Source organism: Euphorbia lathyris, chromosome 3 (assembly GCF_963576675.1).
Source record: "Euphorbia lathyris chromosome 3, ddEupLath1.1, whole genome shotgun sequence".
NCBI classification, from domain to species: Eukaryota; Viridiplantae; Streptophyta; class Magnoliopsida; order Malpighiales; family Euphorbiaceae; genus Euphorbia; species Euphorbia lathyris.
Genome location: NC_088912.1, coordinates 54,559,179 through 54,585,251, shown reverse-complemented (window position 1 = coordinate 54,585,251; position 26,073 = coordinate 54,559,179). Strand labels below are relative to the sequence as shown.

At 34.0% G+C, this 26,073-nt stretch overlaps 1 protein-coding gene across 1 annotated transcript; it reads left to right on the top strand.

Annotated features, from left to right (window-relative positions):
- Positions 1-6,031: 6,031 nt before the first annotated feature.
- Positions 6,032-17,691, top strand: LOC136223114 (ABSCISIC ACID-INSENSITIVE 5-like protein 5). Its single transcript, XM_066010935.1, has 4 exons — positions 6,032-6,824; positions 9,915-9,986; positions 14,901-14,930; positions 17,157-17,691. Exons 1-4 carry the CDS (start codon positions 6,180-6,182, stop codon positions 17,235-17,237), a joined length of 828 nt encoding a protein of 275 aa, XP_065867007.1. The 5' UTR covers positions 6,032-6,179; the 3' UTR covers positions 17,238-17,691.
- The last annotated feature ends 8,382 nt before the right edge of the window (positions 17,692-26,073 follow it).

Sequence of the window (26,073 nt, the reverse complement as noted above, 5' to 3'; positions counted from 1 at the left end):
CGCGGTTCGGGCCCTCTTTCTGACCTAAGTCGTGTCCTTTTGCAAGTGGGAAGACGTGGGGCCGATCGGGACTTTGTGGGGCTGGGAATCAGTCTTTTGACTTATTCCCGTAGGTCAGCTCGCCGAGCTGGCCTACAGAGGTCAGTTCGTCGTGCGGCAATGCCCAGAACGCCCACACGTGTTTGCCGACTGTCTAAAAATGCGTTTTTCACCCGAATTCGTTCCTGCACATGCACGTAACTCTAAACAACATTAGTCCAAGGGCTAAATTGACTCGCCAATCGCTCATTTAAGTAAAAACTCTGTTTGGTGCGACTTTTGGCGGATCAATTAGCTATAAAAGATAATGGAAATCTGACGTACATGTTATTTTGGCCATATTTGCCTGAATTTACCAGAAAACGAGCCTAAACAACGAAAAGTTAATAAAACATTTCCAATTTCTAACTAACTCACACAAAAGCATATAAATGCGAGAATTGCTCGCTTATTCACGAAATAACGCTAAAAACCGTCCTAAAACCGTACCCAAAGATAGGGGTTTTTGACCCCTATCACAGATCTATAGATCTACGGACAATATGAACCTTTTTCATTTTTGTTAAGACCGAAAAAAGAATAAATGAAAGAAATATAGCTAACATGTGTAGATTTGATGGAAAAAGAAGTTCAATAAGGAATATAGACTTCAAACTAACAAGAAAGTAAGTGTAGATTTGAAACTAAAAACTAAATCTAAAAACTAAATCTAAACCTTTTTCTTCTACCTCCTCTTAAAAAACCTGATCAGAAAATAAGATCGGAAACGTTGAGTGGCAATGAGAGTGATGAAGAGTTGAAGAATCAGAAATTTATCATAGTTACCATAGTTATATTATATCATTTATGTAATATGTATATATATTATTTACTTTATAATAACTTTACTTTTTCTTTATATGATATATGTATTATATTTAGGGAAAAGTATAAAAATAAACCTTGTGGTTACACTCATTTTCGAACAACTCCCATGTGGTTTAAAAGTTTGCAAAGTGGTACCATGTACTTCATTCCGTTAGCAAACACATACCAAATTGACTAACGGTGTTAAAAGTCAAAGGAAAAATAGTTAATTTAGTCCTTATATTTATTTTTATAAATTGGCCCCCTTATTATCTAATTATCACAAATAAACCCCAAAATAAAAAATAAAAATCAAATATACCATCTTCTTCATCTCTCTTTAATTTTTATTTTTTTTCTCTCTCCTCTCTCTTAATTTCTCTATCTAAAATAAATAAATTGGTTGACTTATTTTCCACATCACTTAAATCGCCATCTTCAATTTCCTCACCTCGAATTGGAGGACTCCCTGGTTGTTATGTTTTGATAACTAATTACTTGCTGATACATTTTGATTGTCAATCAAAATGTATCAGCAAGTAATTAGTTATCAGAACATAACAACCAGGGAGTCCTCCAATTCGAGATGCAAATTGATGCAAATTGTTCATCTTTCCCTCTGATATCAATACATTCATCACCCATACTATTCACCTTGTTATACTTTCTAGATTTCTTCTTCAACTCTATTTTCGGAGTGACGGATCGAACACTTGATACTTGTCCTGAATCTGCGGAGTTATGGCTACCCAATTCGATGACAACATAAGCTTCATCAGTAGTAGAAGTAGAAGTAGGATTTGGATCTTGTGGGGAAGAAGTGGGAGCCATAATATTAATATGATTAAATGGTAATCTTATTGAAATAGTGTTTCGACAAAGTGGGCAATTAGCATTGTTTTGAAGCCAAATATCAATATAATATATATGAAAAACATGGCTGCAATTAGGGATTATTCTGAGCTTCTCATCTTGTTGAAATTCATTCAAACAAATAGCACATTCGTAGAAGCTTCTTTCCCCAAAATCTCTAGTGTTGACTTTTTTGAAGTTGAAAATGGGTATAGACCTGATTACTGAATCGTCGAGTCCGCGAGTTTGAAGTGGCGGAGAATATCCGATTAAAGGGTGATGGTGATTAGTAGTGTCCCTTGAAAGAGAGAAGCGTCGGAGAAGATCAATGTGGTGATGGTGATGGTGATTACTTGCTGATACATTTTGATTGTTCATAACAACCAGGGAGTCCTCCAATTCGAGGTGAGGAAATTGAAGATGGCGATTTAAGCAATGTGGAGAATAAGTCAATCAATTTATTTATTTTAGAGAGAGAAATTAAGAGAGAGAAGAGAGAAATAAGAAAAAAATTAAAAAGAGATGGAGAAGATGGTATATTTGATTTTTATTTTTTATTTTGGGGTTTGTTTGTGATAATTAGATAATAAGGGGGCCAATTTATAAAAATAAATAAATATAAGGACCAAATTAACTCTTTTTCCTTTGACTTTTAACACCGTTAGTCAATTTGGTATGTGTTTGCTAACGGAATGAAGTACATGGTACCACTTTGCAAACTTTTAAACCACATAGGTGTTGTTCGAAAATGGGTGTAACCACAAGGTTTATTTCTATACTTTTCCCTTATATTTACTTACAACTATTTTCCTATTTACATACTTATATATTATTTGTGTTTTTATTAGCTATTACTCCTCCGTTCCATTATATAAGTTGTTTTAGAAAGTAATTTTTTTTCTAAAATATAAGGCTCTGTTCTTTTTGACTGAAATTAAATTAAATTAACTTAACTAAAATTAAACTAACTGAATTGAACTGAACTGAATGCCACTGAACTGAACTTAACTTAACTTAACTTAACTTAATTGCACCAAATAATTATAATTATAATAAATTATATATATAATGATATATTATATATATATAAATAATTATAATTACAATAAATAATGATATATTATATATAAAATAAAATATAAAAAATTATATATATAATAAAATATAAATTATATATAAGTAATTATAATTATAATAAATAATAATAAATTATATATAAATAATTATAATTATAATAAATAATGATGAACTATATATAAATAATATATAAATACTATAATTATAACAAATAATGATGAATATAAATCATATTAAATTATAAATTATAATAAATAATAAATTATAATAAATTATATATAAATAGTTATAATTATAATAAATAATGATGAATTATATAAATACTATTAAATTATAAATTATATATAAATAATTATAATTATAATAAATAATGATAATTACTGAAATTAAATTTACTGAACTTAACTGAACTTAACTGAATGTTGCTGAAATGAACTGAACTTAACTGAAGTGAACTGAACTGAACTTACTTATGCTGAAATTAAGTCAAAAAGAACAGGGCCTAAGTCGTTTTAACATTCCAAAATTTTTTGTCTTAATATATGTGTTTTTTTTAACATTCCAATACTTATTGCCCAACCATTACATGAGAGAGAATTTTTTTTAAGTTAACCAATGTAAAATTCATTAATTAGGCTATACATTAATTGTATTTCTTTTTTTTTAAAGGAAATCTCATTGATTAAAAGCTCAAAGCGTCATTACAAAGTAGCGGCCACACAGAATCCGGACTATCCTCGTGTAAAATTAGAGGAGCTTGGAACTCCCTAGCCACCTAGCTAACTGATGTGCTACTTTATTCCTACCTCTTCTAATAAACAAAAAATCACATTGCCTGAATTGTTGGGATAGTTTCAGAACATCTAGGTAGAGGAAGTGGAGAGCGGAACCCGGAATCCGGCCATCGGTCAGAGCGTCCACAACAATTTTCGCATCCGATTCCACGCAAATAGCGTCGAGGCTGCTTTGCCAGGCAAGACTCAGGCATTCCTGGATAGCCAGCAGCTTGGCCGCCTCAACCGATAGGCAAGGGGGGAGGGGAATTCCAGCAGTAAGCACAATGTGTGCTCGAGAGTCCCTAGCAACCACCCTGACACTTGCGGCAAGACCATGGCCCTCCCATGCGGCGTCACAGTTGAATTTTGTGATACCATCGAGAGGGGGACACCAAAACTCATAAGCATCAATGGGTAGCCTGGTAGGAACTTCCAGTAACGTATCGCTCGCCCGCCTTCGCCAATCAGCATGGAAGACTTTCGCCTTATGGATCAACTCTGCAGGCTCTAAATACTTTCCTTCATGGATCCGTTGATTTCTGTTGAACCACATCCACCGTAAAATTAGCACACCCAGCTCACTATTCGTTTCATCAGATTGCTCCCAACACTCCTGCCGCCACTCCTAGAAGTTGGAGTTTCGCATTTTATCCCATTGCAGTTGAGGACCCGCTTTCTGCCATATATTTTTCATCGTCGGGCAGGTTATGAAGACGTGGAGCAGCGTCTCTTCCGCTGTGTAACATGACGGACATCCTGTCGCAACATCGATTCCTCGTTGATGCAGCACAGACCGGCTCGGGAAATACCTTTGATGAGCTTCCACGCGAAGTGCTTGACCTTAGGGGGATGTTCAGTCGCCAGAATTTCTTCCACTGTTGTGTTTGGTTAGTCAATGTCGACGGTCAAGCAGCCATTTTCATGCGTCTTTCTTCTATGAGGGAGTAGTATGACTTTACTGAAAATCGTCCATGAGGAGTCTTCCGCCAGTAGAAGCCATCCGAATATCCAGAAGCACTGATACGTATCGCCCCAATTTATGCACTATCAGATGAAAGAAAAAGATTATGCAATAAATTCAAATTCCAAGCAGTACCATTTTCATTCATCAACTCTCGCACCAGTACCGGTGCCGGGGTCATCAGTGCCACCAACGGCCGTCTCGCGTTAAGCGATGGCACCCAGTTATCCTCCAAAATACGAATATCCCTGCCGTCTCCCACACGCCACATCATTCCGTCCTGAACGACACCCTGAGCAGCCCACATGCTACGCCACAGATAACTGGGGCTTCTACATTCATCAGCAGCTAGCAGTTCAGTATGAGGAAAGTATTTTGACTTAATTACCCGTGCACAGAGCGAGTCAGGTCTCTCTATCAGCTAGTAGTTCAGTATGAGAAAAGTATTTTGAATTAATTGTATTTCTTAATTTGTGTGAGAATCTCTAGAACGACTTATATTATGGAACAGAGGTAGTATATGAAAATATTAATTTTTTACAAATCAATTCTAATATTAAATTACTAGTTAAAATATTAATGAATTTTGAAAAATATATTGTTGGATTGTTTTAATTAATTAATTGTTAAATTTTATTGTTTGATATGAATGGGATTGTGATTTGGTAAAGTAATTTACTTGAGTTGATTTAGTTGAATTTTGAAATGTGATTTAGTTTAATTAATTGTTGAATTTAATTATCGAGTATGAATTGTTATTGTGAATATAAATTATTACTATTACAGTAATAAATTGAATTTGATGGAGGGCTAAGATTTAGTAATGTTTTCTTTTTGAAATATTTAGTAATGTAATTTAGTTGTTGAATCGTGAAATGTGATTTAGTTTAATTAATTGTTTGAATATAATTATTGGGTATGAATTGTTGTTTGTATGCCTAAACAAAGTAAGTTTTATTTTGGGTGTTTTCATCATTAGATTAATTTTAGATTATTAGGATGATAAATTGAATTTGATTGATAAATAAATTATGAGGAGTAAGGTGCTGTTTGATAAAACTGAAAATTAAGTGCTGAAAAAATAAGTACTGAATTTTAAGTGCTGAATATTTTAAGTGCTGAAAATATTGAGTGATATAATTATTATAAAAATATTAGTTGATAATGTTTAACTTAAAATGTTAAGTCAAATACCAAAATAAGTGTTTTTTAACTTAATTTATTAATTTAAGTGGTGGAAAAATAATTGTTATCAAACGCACTTAAAATAAATAAGTGCTTAATATTTTAATTTAAGTCATTAAGTGGCTTATCAAACTAAGGCCTACAAAGTCTTAAATCATGTAATAGTGAGAAAGGATTAGGAATAATCAAAGTGGTTGTAAAATTGTAGATACCAGGACTGAAGTTATGTGGGCAGTTGAATCAACTAAGCAAGGAACCAAAGTAAAAGCGCCGTTTCTGGGAAAAAAAAAAAAAAAAAGAACCATGGGTTTGGGTTTCTATTTGTATACTAATATAAATTCATTTCTTCTCAATCTTATCCTCATTTAATACTTTCTTCTTCCCCAACCCCGACCTACAATTCCGCTTTGTTTGTTACCAATTTCTCTCTTCTCTCTTCGGCTATGGCGTCTTCAAAGCTGATGCCGACCACGTCAACCTCCAATCCCGATCTGCCACGTCAATCTTCTCTATGTTCCGCCGATCTTCTAAATCAAAATCATTTCCTTTCCCAAGACCAATTCTCTTCCATCACCATGGATGATTTCTTGAAGAACATTTACTCCTACCCTACTCCCACTGATCCCCACCCCGACTTCCCTGCTTCCGCCTCCATTTCACGCCAGGGGAGCTTCTCTTTTCCCAAGGAAACCTCTGCTAAGTCTGCTGATGACGTCTGGAAGGAGATCGTTGCCGGTGCCTCCCTCGACCAGAGGCGGGAGGGAATTGAAGGGATGACGTTGGAGGATTTTCTCACTAAGGCTGGTGCTGTTAGGGAGGAGGATGTTAGACTTCCGCTTCACCTCGCCCCTTCCGTACTTCCTTATGCTGCTGTGGATAATAAAATTAACACTGAAAACACTAACACTAATTATGACAACGCCCATTTTCAAGGGGTTGCAAATGGGAATGTCATGCCCGAAGCTGGGAAAGGGAGGCAAAAGAGAAGGGCTGTCGAGGAACCTCCAATGGATAAAGCCACCCAGCAAAAGCAGAGGAGGATGATCAAAAACCGCGAATCTGCTGCCAGGTCCAGGGAACGTAAACAGGTTACTTTCGCTTATTCTGCCCAAACCCCTATTAATTCATTAAAAATTTACCACTACATATTCTAACAATTTCTCTCCCTCCCCAATCTTTTATTTAATACTATATTTATTGTTTTCTATTCAACCTTTCACTGTGTTGTTCCTGTTTGTTTATTTGGAAAATCTATGATTACTTCTAACAAGGTAACCGTTCTTCGGAATAACTGATTATAATGATAGACACAAACTAAAACAAAGAATAGTGGAATCAGAGTAAGCACCTCTTTTTTAGGTGGACTTCACCCTTTACATGAACAGTGTTGTCCTACTGAGCCACATTAGATATATAAATTAAATTTACATTCACATGAGGATTTAACTAAAAAAACATCAGGTTTTAAGTAAAAAGTAGTATTCTTTTCCCACAAATATAGTTTTACTTCCCTTCTTCAATTGTTCCAAATTATTATTCATTTTTTTTTTATAATTGATTTTTTAGTCCTCTAAAGTCTAATATATCTATGTTTGAGGTATATTGTTATCTAGCAATATCAATTACTATTATTCAAATTGTATTTTAAATAATAAACAAATGTATGGTATTTTTATATTGAGAAAAACATAGATAAAATTTACTTTTCCCGACCATGGAGGGAGCAATCCATTTATTGTTTGTAAAATACCATGTAAATAGAAAGAAATACATGGTATACCATGTAATCTGAAAGACTACTACATGAATATCATTAACTTAAGATGAATACGCATATATACGAGGTTATCCCCAAGTTACTCCTACAATTAAGCAAACACAGCAGCCATCTAGCTGTTATAGCGGACTTAACAGTCTAAGCATGCTTACATTTATTACGCACCCCTCAAGCTGGAGCACAAATATTAATCATGCCCAGCTTGCTATAAATATAGGCAACAACTTGCACGTCTTCATGGAAGTTCCTCTCCAGTAATGGTTGACTGTTTCGCCAATAGTGAGTAGCGCCAACATAAACTCAAAGCATAGCATCCATAGTCTAAAGAACAATATTACTCAGACAAATTCAAGGTTCTTTAGGATATAGAATGTAATCTGAGAAACGCAACCCAGACAAATAAGGGATGGAGAGACGACGACGAAACAACAAGCCTCACTGGAAATGGAGAAACAGAACCCAGATGAAGCAATGCGCAAGAAGCTGCCACCAACGTCAACACAATGGATTCACCGGAAAACCAACCGGAAAAATACCACAACGAACACAAAAATTACAAGAGTTCTTTCGGTTAAGAAAAAAACCAAAATTCTACCACACTTCCCAAACTAAATCACAACCAACTGATTCAGAGGTCAAAGTAATATAGCAGCCAGAGAAAAACAAATTTGTGGTCGAAAAACAAGGCAACTTTTCTAGCAGAGCACCCACAACAACCACTAAATTCCACACACGGAACAAATTGCAGAAATCAGAAACTGACTAGATAGAGGTCGAAAATGACACAACGATGACAGAGTGACTGACGGTGGCGTAACGGCGGCATCACGTGCAGGTGCCTGGCAGAGGCAGTAGAAATTGTGGTGGTGTGTGTGATACACGCGCTGGTCAGAGGGTCACCGAATTTTGAGCAGATGCCAATTGGAGCACTGGTGTCCATCTGGGATAAGCAGTGAGATGAACGGAAACTTGGAACCCTAGGTCCAAAAGGTTTGCTGACAAGGACAGACACTGAAGCCAAAAGAAACAACCCTAAAATCTCAAACCCAGAAAGTTTCTGCTCACAAGGGCAACTTCTACAGACAGGGATAAACTTCTGGTAAATTCAACCCAGAATCCAAAACAGAAACCAACTGCTTGCTCACTAGGGAAGGCTTTGATACCATGTAAAATACTATGTAAATAGAAAGAAATACATGGGATACCATGTAATCTGAAAGACTGCATGAATATCATTAACATAAGACGAATAGACATATATGTACAAGGTTCTCCCTATGTTACTCCTACAATTAAGCAAACATAGCAGCCTTACTAGCTGTCATAACAACCTAAGCAATCTTACATTTATTACGTTGTTTATTACTCCCTCCGTTTCTTTATTATATGCCGTTTTAGGCTTTTCAATTTGTTCATTTTTATGTCGTTTTGTACTACCAATGCACTTTTATCAATGTTTTCTCACATTTGCCCTTATTTATGGTAGGAGAGATGTTTAGTATTAATGCAAATAATCCTAATTAAGCCATAAAAGATTAAGAAAAGAGAGAATTTTTTGCATAGAAAGTATAGATTTAGGAAAAAAGAGTACTTCACCTCTCGTTCCATGAACTTCCTTTATCTTTTATGCCACATTTCTTTATATTCTATATAAAAAATTTCCCCTCACGAACAACTATAGCAGTGATTCAACTTTGAACCTTTGTTTTCTTTTATGTAGGCAAGAAAAAGTTCTCAGTGGACTAATGTGCAAAGTTCTTTTTGACTGCATATTAGTCTTAAATGAAGGAGAATGGTGACTTAATCCTAAATGTAATTGATTTCATGACCTAGTTGCTAAGTCTCTTGGAGAGGTCCATCTGTTTAAAAATAATTTCCATTTTTCATGGAGGAAAGCCAAAGATTACACTCTCATCTTGGTGGAGTTAATATGCTACTTCCTGTTATAAGTCTAAGTTGATTCTGATATGGTTTTTGGTGGGAATGAAAGTTCACACAATATATAATTGTTTTTGTTTCATTCTTCTAATGTTTCCTCAAGACTTCTGTCATTTCTTGTACCTTGAAGATGACTAGAATACCTGAACTTTTTTTGTTGGTAAGCTAATTGGAAATTAAATAAATTACTTAAAAAGAATGTTTTGTTTTTTTTTGGTACTGCTGTAGAATAATTTGTCTTAAAATGTCCAAACTCCAAAGTGCCTAAATAGCAGTTTGTCACAGCTAAAAGTATGCTTCTTTGGAAGGTTATTTTAGCTTTATCCTATTGATACACTTAACTCAAATGTACTTAGATTTTCCGTATGTTGCAAGCATACGAGACTCAGAAAAATGCTGATTTGAGATTGCAAAGTTATATGTATATTCTTATGACTACAATTATTTGACTCTTGATACTCAGGCATACACAATTGAGCTTGAATCTTTGGTGACACAACTTGAGGAAGAGAATGCAAAGTTGGCAATGGAAGAGGTATTTTCTTTTCTTCTTTTTCTTAATTTTGGGATTTATGTTGTTGGATGCCGTTTGTGGTGATGAATTTATGGCTTGCAAAAATTGGCTATTTTTGTTCTTATTCCAATTTTATTTTTGGGATAATTGCTGAAATACGATGATTCTATGAACAAAAAGTTTCAAGTATTTCTCCATACTAGCTGCTGCTTGGGCTGCATGTCCCACTCTATATGTGAGTTTTCTCAATAGTTCTTTGGTACTTCTGTCCCTAGAACAGATTTAGACCATGTTAATGGATGTGCTGCATGTGCCCATAGCTTGACTTTGTATCCACAATAAATAAATAAACTGTTTCATATAGTGACCATTGACATTTTAAAGTTTACACTTGTTCTTATCATGATCTAAATATTTTAGATCATACCACTTATACTTTAATGTATTTTAAGTATTACTGTACTGCCCTAGTTTTTCTCACATCAAACTCAACACCACACTATCACTATATATGGCTAACTAGTTTTTGACCCGTGCGATGCACGGATTCATCTTAATATATAAATATTAACAAAAATATAATTTAATAATTACAATAAATGATATAAAGGTGCTATATAAATTAAATATTATTATTTTATTTTCACATTTAATTTAAATAATCTTTTTATAGATAAATGTAATAATATAATTAAAATTAATATATTATATATTATATTATATTTTTTATCAGTAAAAAATAATGAAGTGACACCTCAGCTCCATCGTTACTGTTTTATATTATATATAGATATGCAGAGAATTAGAGAGATTTCAGTGATTAATTTAGATTCCGTAGAACTTTTAGATATAGATATGCATAGAATTAGAGAGATTTTAGGGATTAATTTAAATTCTGTAGAACTCTTAGATATAGTACGAATAAAATAATCTTTTTATAAATAAATATAATATAACTAAAGTTAATATATTATATTTTTTATTATATTTTTTATCAGTAAAAAAGGAGGAAGTGACACCTCAGCTCCATCGTTACTGTTTTATATTATATATAGATGTACGTCATATGATCATATCATATCTTAGCTAATTTGTTTCTATCATCATCTCCTATGTGATACCAAGTGGTGCATGATCAATGAGGTGAAGCAATCTCACAATGTTATAGATTCTTACAATTTTCTATGGTACTTCTAACTTGGTTTTATTGGTGATGTCATAGACTTCGTCCTGCGGTTCAAGATATTATCTGTTTACCTAGGAGAAAAATTGAGATCTTGGCTAACCTTGCTACCAACATATTGAGAGTCTGATTAGGCAATTTTGGGTATGCATGATACTTCACTTGTTACCTAGAAGAGAGAGTTGCTTTATAGAAGTCGTTAAGTAACTAATCCATATTTCATCCATGGGATTGGTCCTCTCTTTTATCTAAGTCAATTCGTCTTTGTATTTTTACAGTCTTCATGCAAAGAAGCAACCCTCTTTTATCTAAGTCGATTCCGTCTTTATATTTTTATAATCTTCATGCAAAGAAGCAACCTTTAAATTTTGTTTGTTGCTCGCACTAGTCAATGGTAGTGTAAATAGTGGGTTTATGTTGTAGCAGTTAAATTTGGATATGAGAGCTAAGAAACTTGAGGGTTAATTCTATCCACACTCAGTTAAATTTCTGGTTTATAACATAATAGAGACGTTAAGTTTAATTTGTCACAACAAAACAATTGATCTTTTAACTTTTTTCACCTTTAGTCATTATAAACATAGGGGTAAGTAATTTATTAGTCCCTATATTTTTACCTAACACATGGTTTAGTCCCCGTATTTACAATAATACCTTATAAGGTCCCTAACTTTTGCTACCTTCAACTGTTTAGTCCCTAGCGTTAAAAGTTCTGTTAGTCAAATAAAATAATAATCAAAATACATATGATAAAAATTTAATACCAAAACTACCCTTTTAATCCAATTTAACATACCCTTAATACCAAAACTACTTTTCAACTGTTTACGATGCTCATTGGCAAGCCTCTCAGATAGTCAGATTAAGACTGAAATCATCAACCTTGGATCTATCTTCCTAGTTCTTCTCCTCTAGCGGCTTAAGCATTTCTTGATTAGCAAATAATTCCTCCTCCATAGGAAGATAGTCCTTGACGCGCTCAAGTTTCAGGAGTCGGAAAGTTGGGGGACTGACAGTGGGGAGGCGGGCGACGGCCCCAGGACCCTTTTGTTTGTACTGCTTCCGGCCAACGCAGGAAGGGGGAGCAGCGGGTTCATGTTTCTTGTCTTTTTTGTTGCCTGAATTGCTCTTCAGGTCGCCCGGATTCTGACTCTCACCACCGCCGCTGCTCCCCCTTCCTGCGTAGGCCGGAAGAACAATTTTGGTTCAAAAATAAGTCTTGTCCAAAAATTATAAGAAAAAGAGAGGGATAGGGATAAAGAATCCAATGCAATATAATTGTAGATTGCTCCTTGCAATCAGTCATTGTTACCCTTAGTTGAATCATAAGTTTGCTTAGAAATTTGTTAGTAAGAAAAGTGCTACGCCTTCAATATCGACTTCTTCCATATTTCCATATTAATGTACGAGGCACATATTAATGGAACACCAATTGCAAAAGCCACTTCTCTTCTCATTTCCTCAGTATACCCAAACTTACGAAATTAGTAAATGATTTCACCAGTTAAATTCGGCGGCAATTCTGTTTAAGGGAAAACGTGTATGTTATATTGGGTTAAAAGGGTAGTTTTGGTATTAAATTTTTATTTTATGTATTTTGACTATAATTTGGTTTGACTATCAGAATTTTTAACAGTAGGGATTAATCTGATGACGGTAGCAAAAGTTAGGGACCTTATTATGTATTATTGTATTTACACTGAGGTGGCTATCTGGCTAGGTTTATGGTGGATTTTGACACCTAATTTGCAGATTCCAGGTGTCCAATTTCTGTTTCTCCTTGCATGTTTCCCTCTATGATTAATAAATAAGTTCTTTTATACTTAAAGTTTCAATCTAAACACCAGTTCTCCATGCTGTTCTGTGTTTAAAAAGATAACTTTAGGCAGTTTTTTTAGCTGGTGTAGCATTTTTGATAAGATAGTATGTTTGGGCTCCATACCTGAGGCCCAACTCAAACATATGTGTCATATGCAGGTTTATAAATTATAATTTTGTCTCAAAGTTCAATTGTATATTGACTAAAAAATTGATCAGTAATAAAAAAAGCTTTTTAGTGTCAAAATGATTTTATATCTTGAGAACATTGGCTGTTTAATCCAATCCTAGTCCTAGTCCTAGTCCTCTAAATAGTTGAATTTGCAAGAACAGCTAGAATTATTAATGTTATCCTAGACCAGTCTCAGAAATATATCCTAAAGCATTTTTTCAACCACTATACCACTTCAGGATGGAGAAATATACTTTCTAAGACTTTCATTTACCTTTGAAGGAATAAAAACTACCTGATGAAGTGTCAAATAAGACCTATATGTCATCTTGATCGTTAATCCAGCTTTCTTGAGAATTTAAACATGATTTCATTGAGCTAAGGGAGAGATAAATAGGGTGGAGGGAGATGATATATTTGGATAGTTGGGATAAGTTACAGACAGTAGGGGGCTTGAGGATGGTTAGGGGATTGGGATTTTGTGTTTTGCGTAAGATTTGGCGAACTTTTTTTGTTCATCTGTTTTTAAAAAAATGACAAGCATAGCATGGAAAAAAATCATACTTAAATGTGCTATTACAACATGGGTAAAGTATTGCATGTCATCCAATATTGTGAAACCTAAACTTTTTTTTTGTTAACATGCCGTCTGAAACTAGAGGGCGAGCCTTGGCGCAACGGTAAAACGTTGTTGTCGTGTGACCAGAGGTCACGGGTTCGAGTCTTAGGAGCGGCCTCTTGCCAAATAAATTGGCAAGGAAAGGCTTGCCCCCAGTACACCCTTGTGGTGGGACCCCTCCCCGGACCCTCGCTCAGCGGGGACGCGTAGTGCACCGGGCCGCCCTCATGCCGTCTGAAACTTCTTTTTTTCTTGGCTTAATACATCAAGAGTCCCATGAACTTGTCCCAAAAGCTTGATTGACCCTCTAAACTTACAAAGTATCTCGTTAGCTCCCTCAACTTGCTTAAAATAACCTATTGGCTGCCTGGATTTGTTTAAAGTGACCTATTGGCCCCTTAACTTGCTCACAGTGATCTATTTGGCCCCCTGAACTTGTTTAAAGTGATATACATTTCAATTTGTCTAAATCTGTAAAAATCTTCAAAACTTAAAAAATAAAGGCCCAATTCGTGAATCTAAGTCTTTAAATCAAATTAACTTTATGTTTTGGCGTTTTTATAGATCTAAAAGGACTTAATCATGACACTTTAAACTTTTTAGGGGGCTAATGAGATACCATGTAAGTTCAGGGGCCAATCAAGCTTTTTGGACAAGTTCAAGGGGCAACTGATGTATTAAGCCTAAATTCTTTAATGTGAGTTTATGGATTTCATACCACTTCCACTTCATAAAACTGAGTTGAAAGCAGTTATCATCAATAGTGCCCAGAGAACTTGTTCTTTATGACCTAGGGCTGATAAGTAAAGAAGAAAACAGAGAACTTGTTTTTTTTTCAACTACCAAATAGTATCCAAAATACTGTAGCAATGGAGGGAAATCACAAGTGAAAAACTATGTGCATGGATCATGATACTTGTTGGAAAATAATCTTGGATTACTAGTTTCACAGGTGTTTATAGAGACTTAATGGGTAATTTTTTCTAGTCAGAGGTAGGAATCCCATGTTAGTATTTGGTATTCACTTCTTCAAGAGTTCTCTAGTGCTGACAAATGCATTTTTTATTTCAAGGAATAATTTCAGTAATATTTAAATATTCATTTATCTAGAACTTGGCTAAGATTGAAAAGTTGTTATTGCAGGGAGAAAAGAAGAAGCAGAGAGTAAAGGAGGTATGTTTCTTGCATTCATGTAATGGTATTTGTTTTACTATTGAAATTTTGGCTCAACTCCAAATAAACCTCTAAATCATATATGCATATTCTTTTCGAACCTTGATTAGTGATTAGAAGCAATCTAACCATCAGAAAGTGATTCAATTATTAAAGGCCAAAAAGGACATTTAACTTGTGTCTCAACACAAACTCAATCAATTAGATATATGGTGCTTCAAGCACAGCTGGGGGATGCAGTTTCTTGTTAAGTATTTGGAAGTTGTGAACAGAAAAGGATTTGAGCAAATGTACTTCAAACTATGTCTAAGAAAAATATGCAAAAAAAGAAAAAACATTAATGAAGAAAATCATTGAAAGTGTGACCGAGAGGTCACGGGTTCGAGTCTTAGGAGCGGCCTCTTGTCCAAAACAATTGGCAGGGGAAGGCTTGCCCGCAATACACCCTTGTGGTGGGACCCTTCCCCGGACCCTCGCTTAGCGGGGACGCGTCGTGCACCGGGCCGCTCTTTATTGGATTCCAAATCTTCTACTATCCTTGCAAAAACAAAACATAATGCTTTTACTTGCATCTAATTTCTTCAATGCTGCATATGTTTTTTTTTTGACACTCTTTTAGTTGCTTTTTATTTTTTTTATGGTTTTGGATTTTCTTTTTCATCTTTTGTATAATTTGTTGAGTATTGAAGTTGGGGTTGCCTAGGCAGAGAGGAGGATGTTGTGAAATAGTTAGTTATAAAAAATGGGTTACTGGAAAATTCTATCAGGTTCTACCTGATTAGAGATTTCTGACTCGGTTATCATGACTGTGATATATATACACTTTTTTTTTAATGTTAAAAGATAAATCAATTTTTTCAAACAAATTTATATAAACAAACTTTTATGGAGTTATTCAGTGGGTTATTTATCTACCCTTGGTGCTGATTTTTTTTTTTTTTTGCATCCTAAAGTCAATTAGAACCCTGTACTGCCAAAATCAGCAATGGGTCCCTGAACTAAGCAAAAATCAACAATTCAACCCAAAATCAAAATACTATCCATTATAATTTCTACTGTCATTCACCATTACCCACAATTATTAAATCAAAGCAATGAAATACACAAGCTGCTAAACCTTGACTTCTTTTAGTCCCCTTAAAATTTGGTGATAAAAATAAAAGGAACAATCAGGATCCAGTGTTCTGTAACTACAACAATTTGGCACAATGTTCACTGCAAACAATTGATTCCAACAATACAGGAGGCCATATACCAGGTTCAGCCAGCCATAAAATCATAGAATAGCACAAGGGGTTCATTTTATTACAAAAAGTATAAAATGTTGCAAAGTAAATTTGCCAAAGTGGTAATGGATTGTATGGATACAGGTGATACAGATGCGATGAGTATCTTGTCCACAATATTATATATGTTAAAAGAAATGTAGTGTTCTTATGAAAAAAATTGAAGGAAAACTGGATGTGTTCCCTGTTAATTGATAAAACGCCAAGAATGGGAACACAGCCCAGCTGCTTGTGTTTTTACCATGACCACTTAGGTACTTGCGTCAAGGAACCGATGAAAATTTTGTAGTGTAACTAATCATAAAATGCCATTTAATGTGTAAGAACATCTAGGCAGCCCTGTGATCCCCAGGTCATTTGTGTTTTCTTATGAACATGACCAACTTTGAGAATTTTTTTAATTACATCAGTTGCTCTCCCTAAGTTAGTTGGAAAGCATTTTCATGGAACTTTGGCTTTTTTTTTTAGGCTTGGGGACCAAAAGTTACTTTTCATGTGCATGTGTGGGGGATCCATCCCAACTTTAATAATTGTGCATGATTGAATGTGGTATCTCAATTCTCTTTGAAGGGATGGTACTTGAGATAATGACATGCATTTAAATTAACTCCCTTTTATGATTTGTTCTCCCTCAAAAAAAGTTAAAATTATTCTATGTACTTTGACATGATTTGACATTTTGGTTCATATAATTCAACTTTGACACATTAGACCTTTGTACTTGGTACGGGTTGCTTTAATTCTGGCATATTTGAGCCTTTGTACTTGAGTCTGTTGTTAAAGGACATATTGCTAGAGGATTTGTTTGGCGATGGTTAATTTTGGGAAACATTAAAACATGTACCAAAGTTCAACACAGTGGCTGAAATGAGAGATTTTACCAACTACATTTAACTTTTTGTTGGATGGTATATGATTGTGGGTCTTTTGTGTAATGCAGCTAATGAAGAACCTCATACCAGTGACCGATAAACGAAGACCACCACGTGCACTTAGAAGAGTAAATTCTGTGCAGTGGTAGGGGTAGGGCGTGGGCATGGGCATGGTCTGTAATTAGTGGTTGTTAATAAGATAATTTCCTTTGAAAGTCACATAAGATTTATAGGCAGAAACACAGATCCTAGAGTAAATGAGGGGGGAATGTAAGCATGAGGTGTGTGGGAGAGAATACGTTATGGTAATTTGTTAGTTACATAAGTGAAACAAGAAAAGCTTCAGTTTCAGTTTGAGTTTGTTCCCCTCACGTAGGGGATCTGAAAATAGGACCAAATCCAAATACATAAACTAACTTCATAATGTATAGTAGTATGAGTATGAGAGAGTGCGAAGAGTGTGATAACCCACTATCATTGTATCATCATCATGGCTTTTATTTAGGATTCTCACGGGTGCCAGTATACGGAAAGGTTTGGTATAGCTTCTGTATATTATTTATTTATTTATTTATTTTAATCTTTATTCTAGACTTGTCTTTACTTAGAAAGAATCCTTCTCTTGTTTGATCATACTTAATTACTTGTCTATTTGCAGCGGAAGTCATGAATTTGATCAGTTATCGTAAATCATTAGAAAATCTATATCTAATAGATCTAAATTTAACGATAAATGATGGACACTATTTGAGTTCCTTTGTAGTCTCTAAGATATTTTTAGTTTAAGTTTTAATTCAAAATTATATAAATAATTTAGCTCTTAGATATTTAAGATACTCAAATGTCACTTTCAATAATATTTTTGTACTAAAACTTTTATTTATTGTTATTTATATCAATAGTGAGAAGAGAAAGATCCATTAATAATAAATTATTATTAAAAAGTAAAATTAGGAGAGACTCTTTAGTACTACGTAGAAAATGGAGTTTTAGGCTTTGATTGGATGAAAGGTTTTGAAGGGTAATTAAAGGGAGGGTAGGGAAGGGTAGAGAAGGGGAAGGAGGGGGAGAGGGTATTACCCTTACCCTTATTTGGGAGAAAAGGAAGGGTTCATCAAAACCCTTCAAAATCCACCGATTTGATGGGTTGAAAATCTATTAAAAACTTATTGATTTTGAACCCTTCAAAACCCTTCATTAACCCTTCAAAACCCTTACCCTCGTATTTTTTAATCTTCCAAACAAGGGTTTCCACTAATCCTTTCCTACCTTTACTTTAATTATCCTTCAAAACCTCTCATCCAATCAAAGCCTTAGAGAGTTTGTTTTGGAGTTTCTTTCTTTTTGTTGATTTTTTTTGGCCTAATGCTTTTCGAGTCCCTTTAATTTGTCTAAATTGGTCATTTTATTTCTTCAACTCATCGAAGGTCCTATTTACCTTTTTAACTTAAAAAAAATGGTATTTCTCACCCCTTTAAATTATCCAACTTGGTCATTTTATCCATTCACAACTTATTGAATGTTCTATTTACCATTTTAACTCCATAAAAGTGGTATTTTTCGCCCCTTATGATCATATTTTTTAACTCCATAAAAGTGGTATTTTTTACCCCTTTACAGTGCAAAATTAATATGACGTAATCAAATAAGTTTGAAAATATATTTTTTTAATATCAACTTTTTATTTCTTTAAACAAGTTAAAGACATTATATGTAGGGATAATGTATCAAAATAGGTCTATGGTTTTTGGAGAAGTATCAAAATTTAGGTTCCATGTGCAAAATAGTATAAATATAGGTTTAACGTTTAAAAAAAGGTATTAATTTAGATATCGATAACGGATTGTAAGGGGTGAGAAATACCATTTTTATGGAGTTAAGGGGGTAAATAGGACATTCTATGAGTTGTGGGGTTAAATGGACAAGTTGAGAGGGGAGCATAATTTCCCAAATGGGACCTGTCTCATCGAGACAGGTCCTCGTCTCATCGAGACACTCTTTGTCTCGATGAGACGAGGCAGGGGAAGGCCCACCAGCGCCTTCCCCTTTGCTGAAATCCGCGAATTTAAGCCCATTGCCCACCTTGGACAGCACCAATTGCCTATTTTGCATCCGGTTGCATTAGGGTTTCTCCCTAACTCTATAAATAGGGAGCTAATCTTACTTTTTGGGAAATTCATTCTTCTTCTTATTCATTCTGCCTCTTTCACAATGTAGACAATTGATTAGTTTTAGCTTTTAGTTTAATTTTTCAGCTTTCTAGATTAGGTTTATTTCAGTTTTTATTTTCTTTTGTTGAAGAACAATTAATGGGAGAAGCTCGTTATCTTCTATTTTGTAATCGGAAAGCGGGTTTTAGATTTCTATCTCTCTCTTTTATCTTTTGCCTTTATATTTAATTGAAGATTTTTCCATTATTCCTATTTTCTTATTGTTATGATTGGTTTGTCTATGAACTAATCCTCATCCAATTTGGGATGAGGATGAGATTGATTGTATGATTATGTATGATTAGGGATTTAGGGTCTTTGATTGATCAGTTTATGCATGCTTAATGCCTTTAAATTGTCAGGAATAGGATTATTGCTAGAATGAGACTCGATGACGATCAACTAGCCTGCTTTATGTATATATTGTGCCTAATGCCTATAAATCTGACAAAGATAGGATTATAGATAGATAAGAACCTGACCATGGAATTATCTATGCTGAATCTGTGTAAACCTGACCTCGCTAGAGACCACTAAGAGCGCGGCTTCGTGGCTGGACTACGACTTTAGCCTTAGTTGCCAAAGAACCTAATGCTTTGCATGACCTAGTGTATATGCATAATCAAGCCGTCACCTGAATGCATGCGAATAGGTTAGATGAATCTTGTACACATTTGTCTTTCTTATTAGGGCAATTACCGTCAATCACTGGTAGAACATAAATCTGAACTCCCTAAATCCATACATATGATTTAATTAAAGGATCCCCCAACCTAGACTCAACTAGCTAGAATTTTTTGTAAAAATTGGCACTTATCAGAAATCAATTTCCGCTATGTGTGAGATAAAAGCTCAAGGTTGTTTTATTTTTCATTTCGGGAAGTAACTAAAGAATATCTTCTATCATTTCCTCTACAATTTATTCGATTCTAATTTGAGCCATATATTTTTTTTTTCTTTTTCTTTTTCTTTCTTTCCTTTCTTTTGAGATAGATGGGACAAAGAGTCAATTTGATTGAGTTACTTCTTCTATTTAGAATTACAACCTTTCGATGGTAGCTAACGGAAATTCTAAGGGTGTGTGCCCAAGGATTTTTCTAACCGAAATTGAGTCAATTAACTTGGGTGATGGTGAGAAAAATGCAACTTTTATGAAGTTAAGGGAGTAAATAAGATATTCGATGAATTGAGGAGGTACAATAACCAATTTAGACAAGTTAAAGGAGTTGTGGAAGTATTAGACCATTTTTTTTTATCATTAATATAATTATTTTCTATATTTTTTTTTTAGTTTTGAGTTTCTTCCAAACATTTTCTAAATCTCATTATCTAACGTTAAAGTTTTATATTATCTTTTTCATTCTTTGCTACTTTTCATCTTTATGTCCTCTTAAAATTTTACTTGAGTTTATATTTTACTCTTTACTTTTTGTTTTATTCTATATATTTAATTTTACTTTTCATCATTGTTTATATATTTCTACTTTTTTCTTTTAAAAATATTTTGATCAAAATTTATTTTTTAATTTTTGTTTTCTTTACATTTATCTATTTAATATTTTTTTTTAATCTTTAGACTAATTTAACTCTTGATTTTTGTACTTATTTATTTTTATTTTATTTTACCTTAAAAAATAACTTTGACTAAATTTTTTATTTATTATATTATTCTGTTTTAATATTTATCTTTAATTAGTTTAAAGTGATTGTTTTATTTAAGATACCATCTATCTATACTATATATAATAGCGGAAGCAGAGATAAATAAGGAGAAGTGTTTGAGAGACCTTTTTTATGAGTTGTCAACGTAGTAAAAAATCAAGATTAAAAAGATTTAATTAATTAAAAATAACAGATTTATATTTATAATATATTAAACAATTACTAGCACATTAATTAAAATAATAAAAGAAAGTAAGAGTTACGGGAAGATGAAAAAACACAAAGCAAAGGAAATTTAAAAGTCACAAATAAATTTCTATATAAAGCATTATAAATAGCATTCCACCATTATATTCATTGGTCATGATCGATAGTATTATATTTCTAAAATTAATTATTCGATTTTTTTGATATATTGTAGTTATTTTGTTCTCAATTGGGTTGTTGTTTTATTTTTATTAAACAATAGTTGTTATAGTTTCATCTTTCAGATCCATTTCTGCCATTACCCATATTCTATATCTCTCGCTACCTTATCCATGTTTTCTTTTTTATATGTCTTTTTTTTCAAATTGATATCTCCAATTGAAGAAATCCGATAGAAGTAGAAGATGCATGGACAACTAAAATCGGAAAACACAAAAGTGTCAAAAATTACAAGAAATTCTTACGTTTCTCAAGGTAATTATTCGATTTTTTTGATATGTTGTAGTTATTTTTGTTCTCAATTGTGTTGTTGTTTTATTTGTATTAAACAATAGTTTCATCTTTCAGAGATGAAATTCAATTTCTGTCGTTACCCAGGTTCCATAACTCTCGCTACCTTATCCACGTTTTCTTTTTTATTTGTCTTTTTTTTTTCAAAATGACTAAAATAAAGATTTTGTATATTTGCATTCTTTTTTAGTATATGTTGCTAGGTGTTATCGTTTCGATTGTTAACTTTAACTAAAATTTAAATTTTCAGCTTTATATGAACTCTATTTTTAGCTTTAATTGAAGTTAGATTAATTTTTTAATTCGGAACCTGTTGAAATCCATTCATTTTTTTAGTTTGAGTTTATCTAACTGATATGAATTGTATTTTTTGTTTTTATGCATTTTGGTACAAATACATATAAAGTTTCACATAATAGTTGTTCACTGAAGTTGGAGACATATTGAATAAAATTTTAAAGAGGTATTGAAATATTATACTTATAATAAAGTTTAGTTAAATTATAAATTATGTTTTATTATTATTATTATTATTATTATTATTATTAAGAAGTTATTTTTTCCCAGTTCTCTAGACAACGAGATTGTAAGCGTCTAATACACTTGATAAGATGTTTATTGTTTAATAATTTGGATTATGCTAGATACGAATTCAAAATGAAGGTAAATAAAAAAAATTCGATGCTCAAAATCTCAAAAATATACATTAATTATGAGATATTGAGATAACTGCTTTTGCAACGTTGGCTTATATAGTTTTTTTTTTTGAAGCACAAAAGATCAAGGGCTTAATGTACCAAACAATGAAAGATCAGGGGCCTCAGGATGCTTTTTGCCTAGTTAAAAACTATATAAGCCATGCTTCAAAAAAAAATAAAAATAATGTTAAAATTGAAGCACATTTTAATTATGTTCTAAAAATAAAAATAATATTAAAATTGAAGCACATTTTGTGGAAATAAGAAGGGTAATTTTATCAATAACAAGTAATTACAAACAACTGTTCATGAAAAGAGATTTTCGTGAAAAGCTCCAAAATATTGTAGTGTCCAGAGAAAATACGAAACGTTGCAGTTATATAAACCTAACCAAACATGCCCTTAATAAACCTATATATTAATTGATTTACGGAAGGGCCTAATACACCTATATATGAAAGATCAAGGGCTCAATGTGTCTAAATGAAAGATCGAGGGCTTAATGCACCAAATGATAAAAGATCAGGGGTTTAATGTGTTTAAATAAAAGATCGAGGGCTTAATGCACCAAACAATGAAAGATCAGGGGCCTCAGGATGCTTTTTGTCTTTTAACTATTATATTATGGTTTGTACAAAATTGTTAGTATTTCAAGAGTTTTTAATAGATGAAAATGAAACAAGTTGTTCGAAAATATTAATTAAAAAAATATTATTATTTGAATCTCTTCAAATTCTCTAATGTTGAGCATAATGATTCTAATTAATAGAATTAATTTCACATGTTAATTATAAAACGTTTTTTTTACTGAGTGGACTTTTTTTTTTGACAAGGAATGATCATCTTATTAAATATCAACAGTAAGAGCAGTACAGACATAAGGAGGAGGTACATAAATCCAGACCCTCCTCTCAGAAGCAGGTGTAGTTGCACGGGCTAGAGAATGAGCAGCGGAATTCGCTAACTTACGAATAAATGAAATTGACACATTAACTATATCCTTAATAAGGATTTTGCAGTCTTCAATAACTAAATCCAGAGCCGAATTGCCACTAGTTTCTCGCTGAATAGCATACACTAGCAATTGTGAATCCGATTCCACCAACACATTCTACTTGCCAGTCTCCTTCAACCAACTCAACGCTTCACGACACGAGATCGCCTCTACTAAAAAGGGGTCTAGACAACAGTAAATGGTTCTGTTACCTGCAGCTTGGAACCCGCCACCACTGTCCCGCAAGATGAATCCGTAGCCAGCAGTACCCGAGGCAGAAAATATGGCACCATCAATATTAAGTTTTAACATACCAGGCGGGGGTTTGCACCATTTCTGAGTTACAACAATGGTCATCACAACCGCACGTCCCTGGCTCTGAGCAGCTTTCCAACTTGAGATGAACTGCATTGCAGTGGAGAAGAGTATGTTAGGCGTCATGACTTGTTTTGACCAAACTTTGTTATTTCGGTTAAGCCATAAGAACCAGCAGCAGACCACCACCATACCCGTTTCTGACGAGAACGTTAACCCCAGCTTCTCCCAGAACTCCTAAACGAAGAGCAAGAATCTCCCAGTCCTGCAACGCTGGTCAAACCCCATAAAAGTCGGGCCTGACGGTAGCCAACTAAAGCATGGAAGTCGTCCTCCTCCGATTGCAGGCATAATGGACACAGGTTATTGATCGGAACCCTTCGAGCAGATAAAGCGCTCAGCGACGGTAAACAGCCAGCCAAGGTTCTCCAAATTAGATTTTTTACCTTGGGTGGAACCTGAAGAGCCCACACCGTATCCCAATTAACTCCGGCAATTGTCAACAGTGGATTATTGCCATATTTTTCAGACCATAGGTGTTTATACGCACTTTTCACACAAAACTTATCTCTCTTTCCCCAGTACCATTCCCACGCATCAGACACTGGTCGATGACTTAGGGGAATCCTTCGTATAAGTTCAGTATCCTGGTCCATAAAGATCCCTTTGATTAATTCTAGATTCCACTCCCCCGACGTCTGTCTGATATTATTCACAGTATCCACCTCAAGGCCCAGTAGGCGCGCACTCTCTATAAAAGGGTGGTCAGGGTCAGGTAGCCAAGGATCTTCCCAAATGTTAATAGACTCCCCTGTCCCAACAACGCGTCTAGCTCCAGAGATAATAAGTGACTGAGCGGCATGTATACTTCTCCAAATAAAGCTGGGCTGATTACCAAGATCCGCCTCTAGAAAGGAAGAAGAGGGAAAGTACTTAGCCTTATATACCTGTGCAAGTAATGAATCTGGATTAGTTAGAAGCCTCCAGCCTTGTTTAGCTAAGAGAGCTAGATTAAATAAATGTAGCTTTCGAAAACCCAATCCTCCTAAGCTCTTCGGGGCACACAGTTTCTCCCATGACTTCCAATGCATGCCTCTCTCTTCGGGACCAGTTCCCCACCAAAATGAATTCATCATTCTTTCCAAATCATCACACAGAAGTTGAGGTAAAAGGAATAGACTCATAGCATAGGAGGGGAGAGCTTGGATAATAGATTTCAACAGAATCTCCATACCGGCTCGAGATAACATTTTTGCCTTCCATGTTGTGACCCTTGCTCTGACTCTGTCTGCAATGTATTGGAACACTTGTGTTTTACCTCTTCCAACTAAAGCCGGCAGACCAAGGTATGTTCCAGTGCACAGGCCCATAGGTACTCCAAAAACCAAGCTTAAGGTCGAACGGAGACCCGCGCTACAATTTTTTGCTGAACGAGATGGAGGATTTGGAGAAGTTTACCTTCTGCCCAGAAGCTGCTTCATATTCTTGCAAACACTGTTGAACCGCTAAGCACTCTTCCTTTGACGCTTTGAAGAACAAGTAGCTGTCATCTGCAAAGAAGAGATGAGAGATTGACGGAGCTGATTGAACTATCCGGCAACCATGGATCTGACCCTGAGCTTCTAAACTTTGCAAAGACGCTGATAAACCTTCTGCACAAATCAAAAAAAGATAGGGAGAGATAGGGTCACCCTGACGCAGGCCACGCTGTGGTAGAATTGGTCCTGCTAAGTGGACTTAATACTTCATTAAGAAAAAATAAAATTTTTAATTAATAGGCAAAAAATATTTCCACTCTCCTCTTTATATGCTTATATATTGACATTCTCTCTTATTTTCAAAAAAAAAACGAGAGGAAGATAGTTCTCTCCTAATTATCTTTTTTCTTTCTTCATTTTTGTTTTCTATTCTTTTATTTGTTTTTCTTGCTTACGAAATTCAAGAATAAATAATTATTAGAAAATATTAATGAAGCCAAATAAGTGATATCTGCGAACGTGACTGATATTCTATACAGTGAAAGAATGAAAAACAAATTGATTGAATGTCTTGATGAGATATTACGAGATGAAAATAGGAGAAATCATCACCTTAATCTGATTCAATTCGATATATTAGGTTATTGTAGAAGAATGAATAATTGAATTCGAATAGTTGGTGATTGTGAAATTCCATTAAGCAAGATGATTATCATCAAGCTAGATTTGTGACTAATTTTTATGAATTTTATTTTTTTATATGTAACATATTGAATTGATAAACTTTCTTCATGAGTAACATTAGAAAAATATTGATTGTAATAGTTTATAGCATAATATATTGATGTTGCTTCCATTTTAATATATACTGTAATTCTTTTGTATCGTAGATATAATATTTAATTTTAATG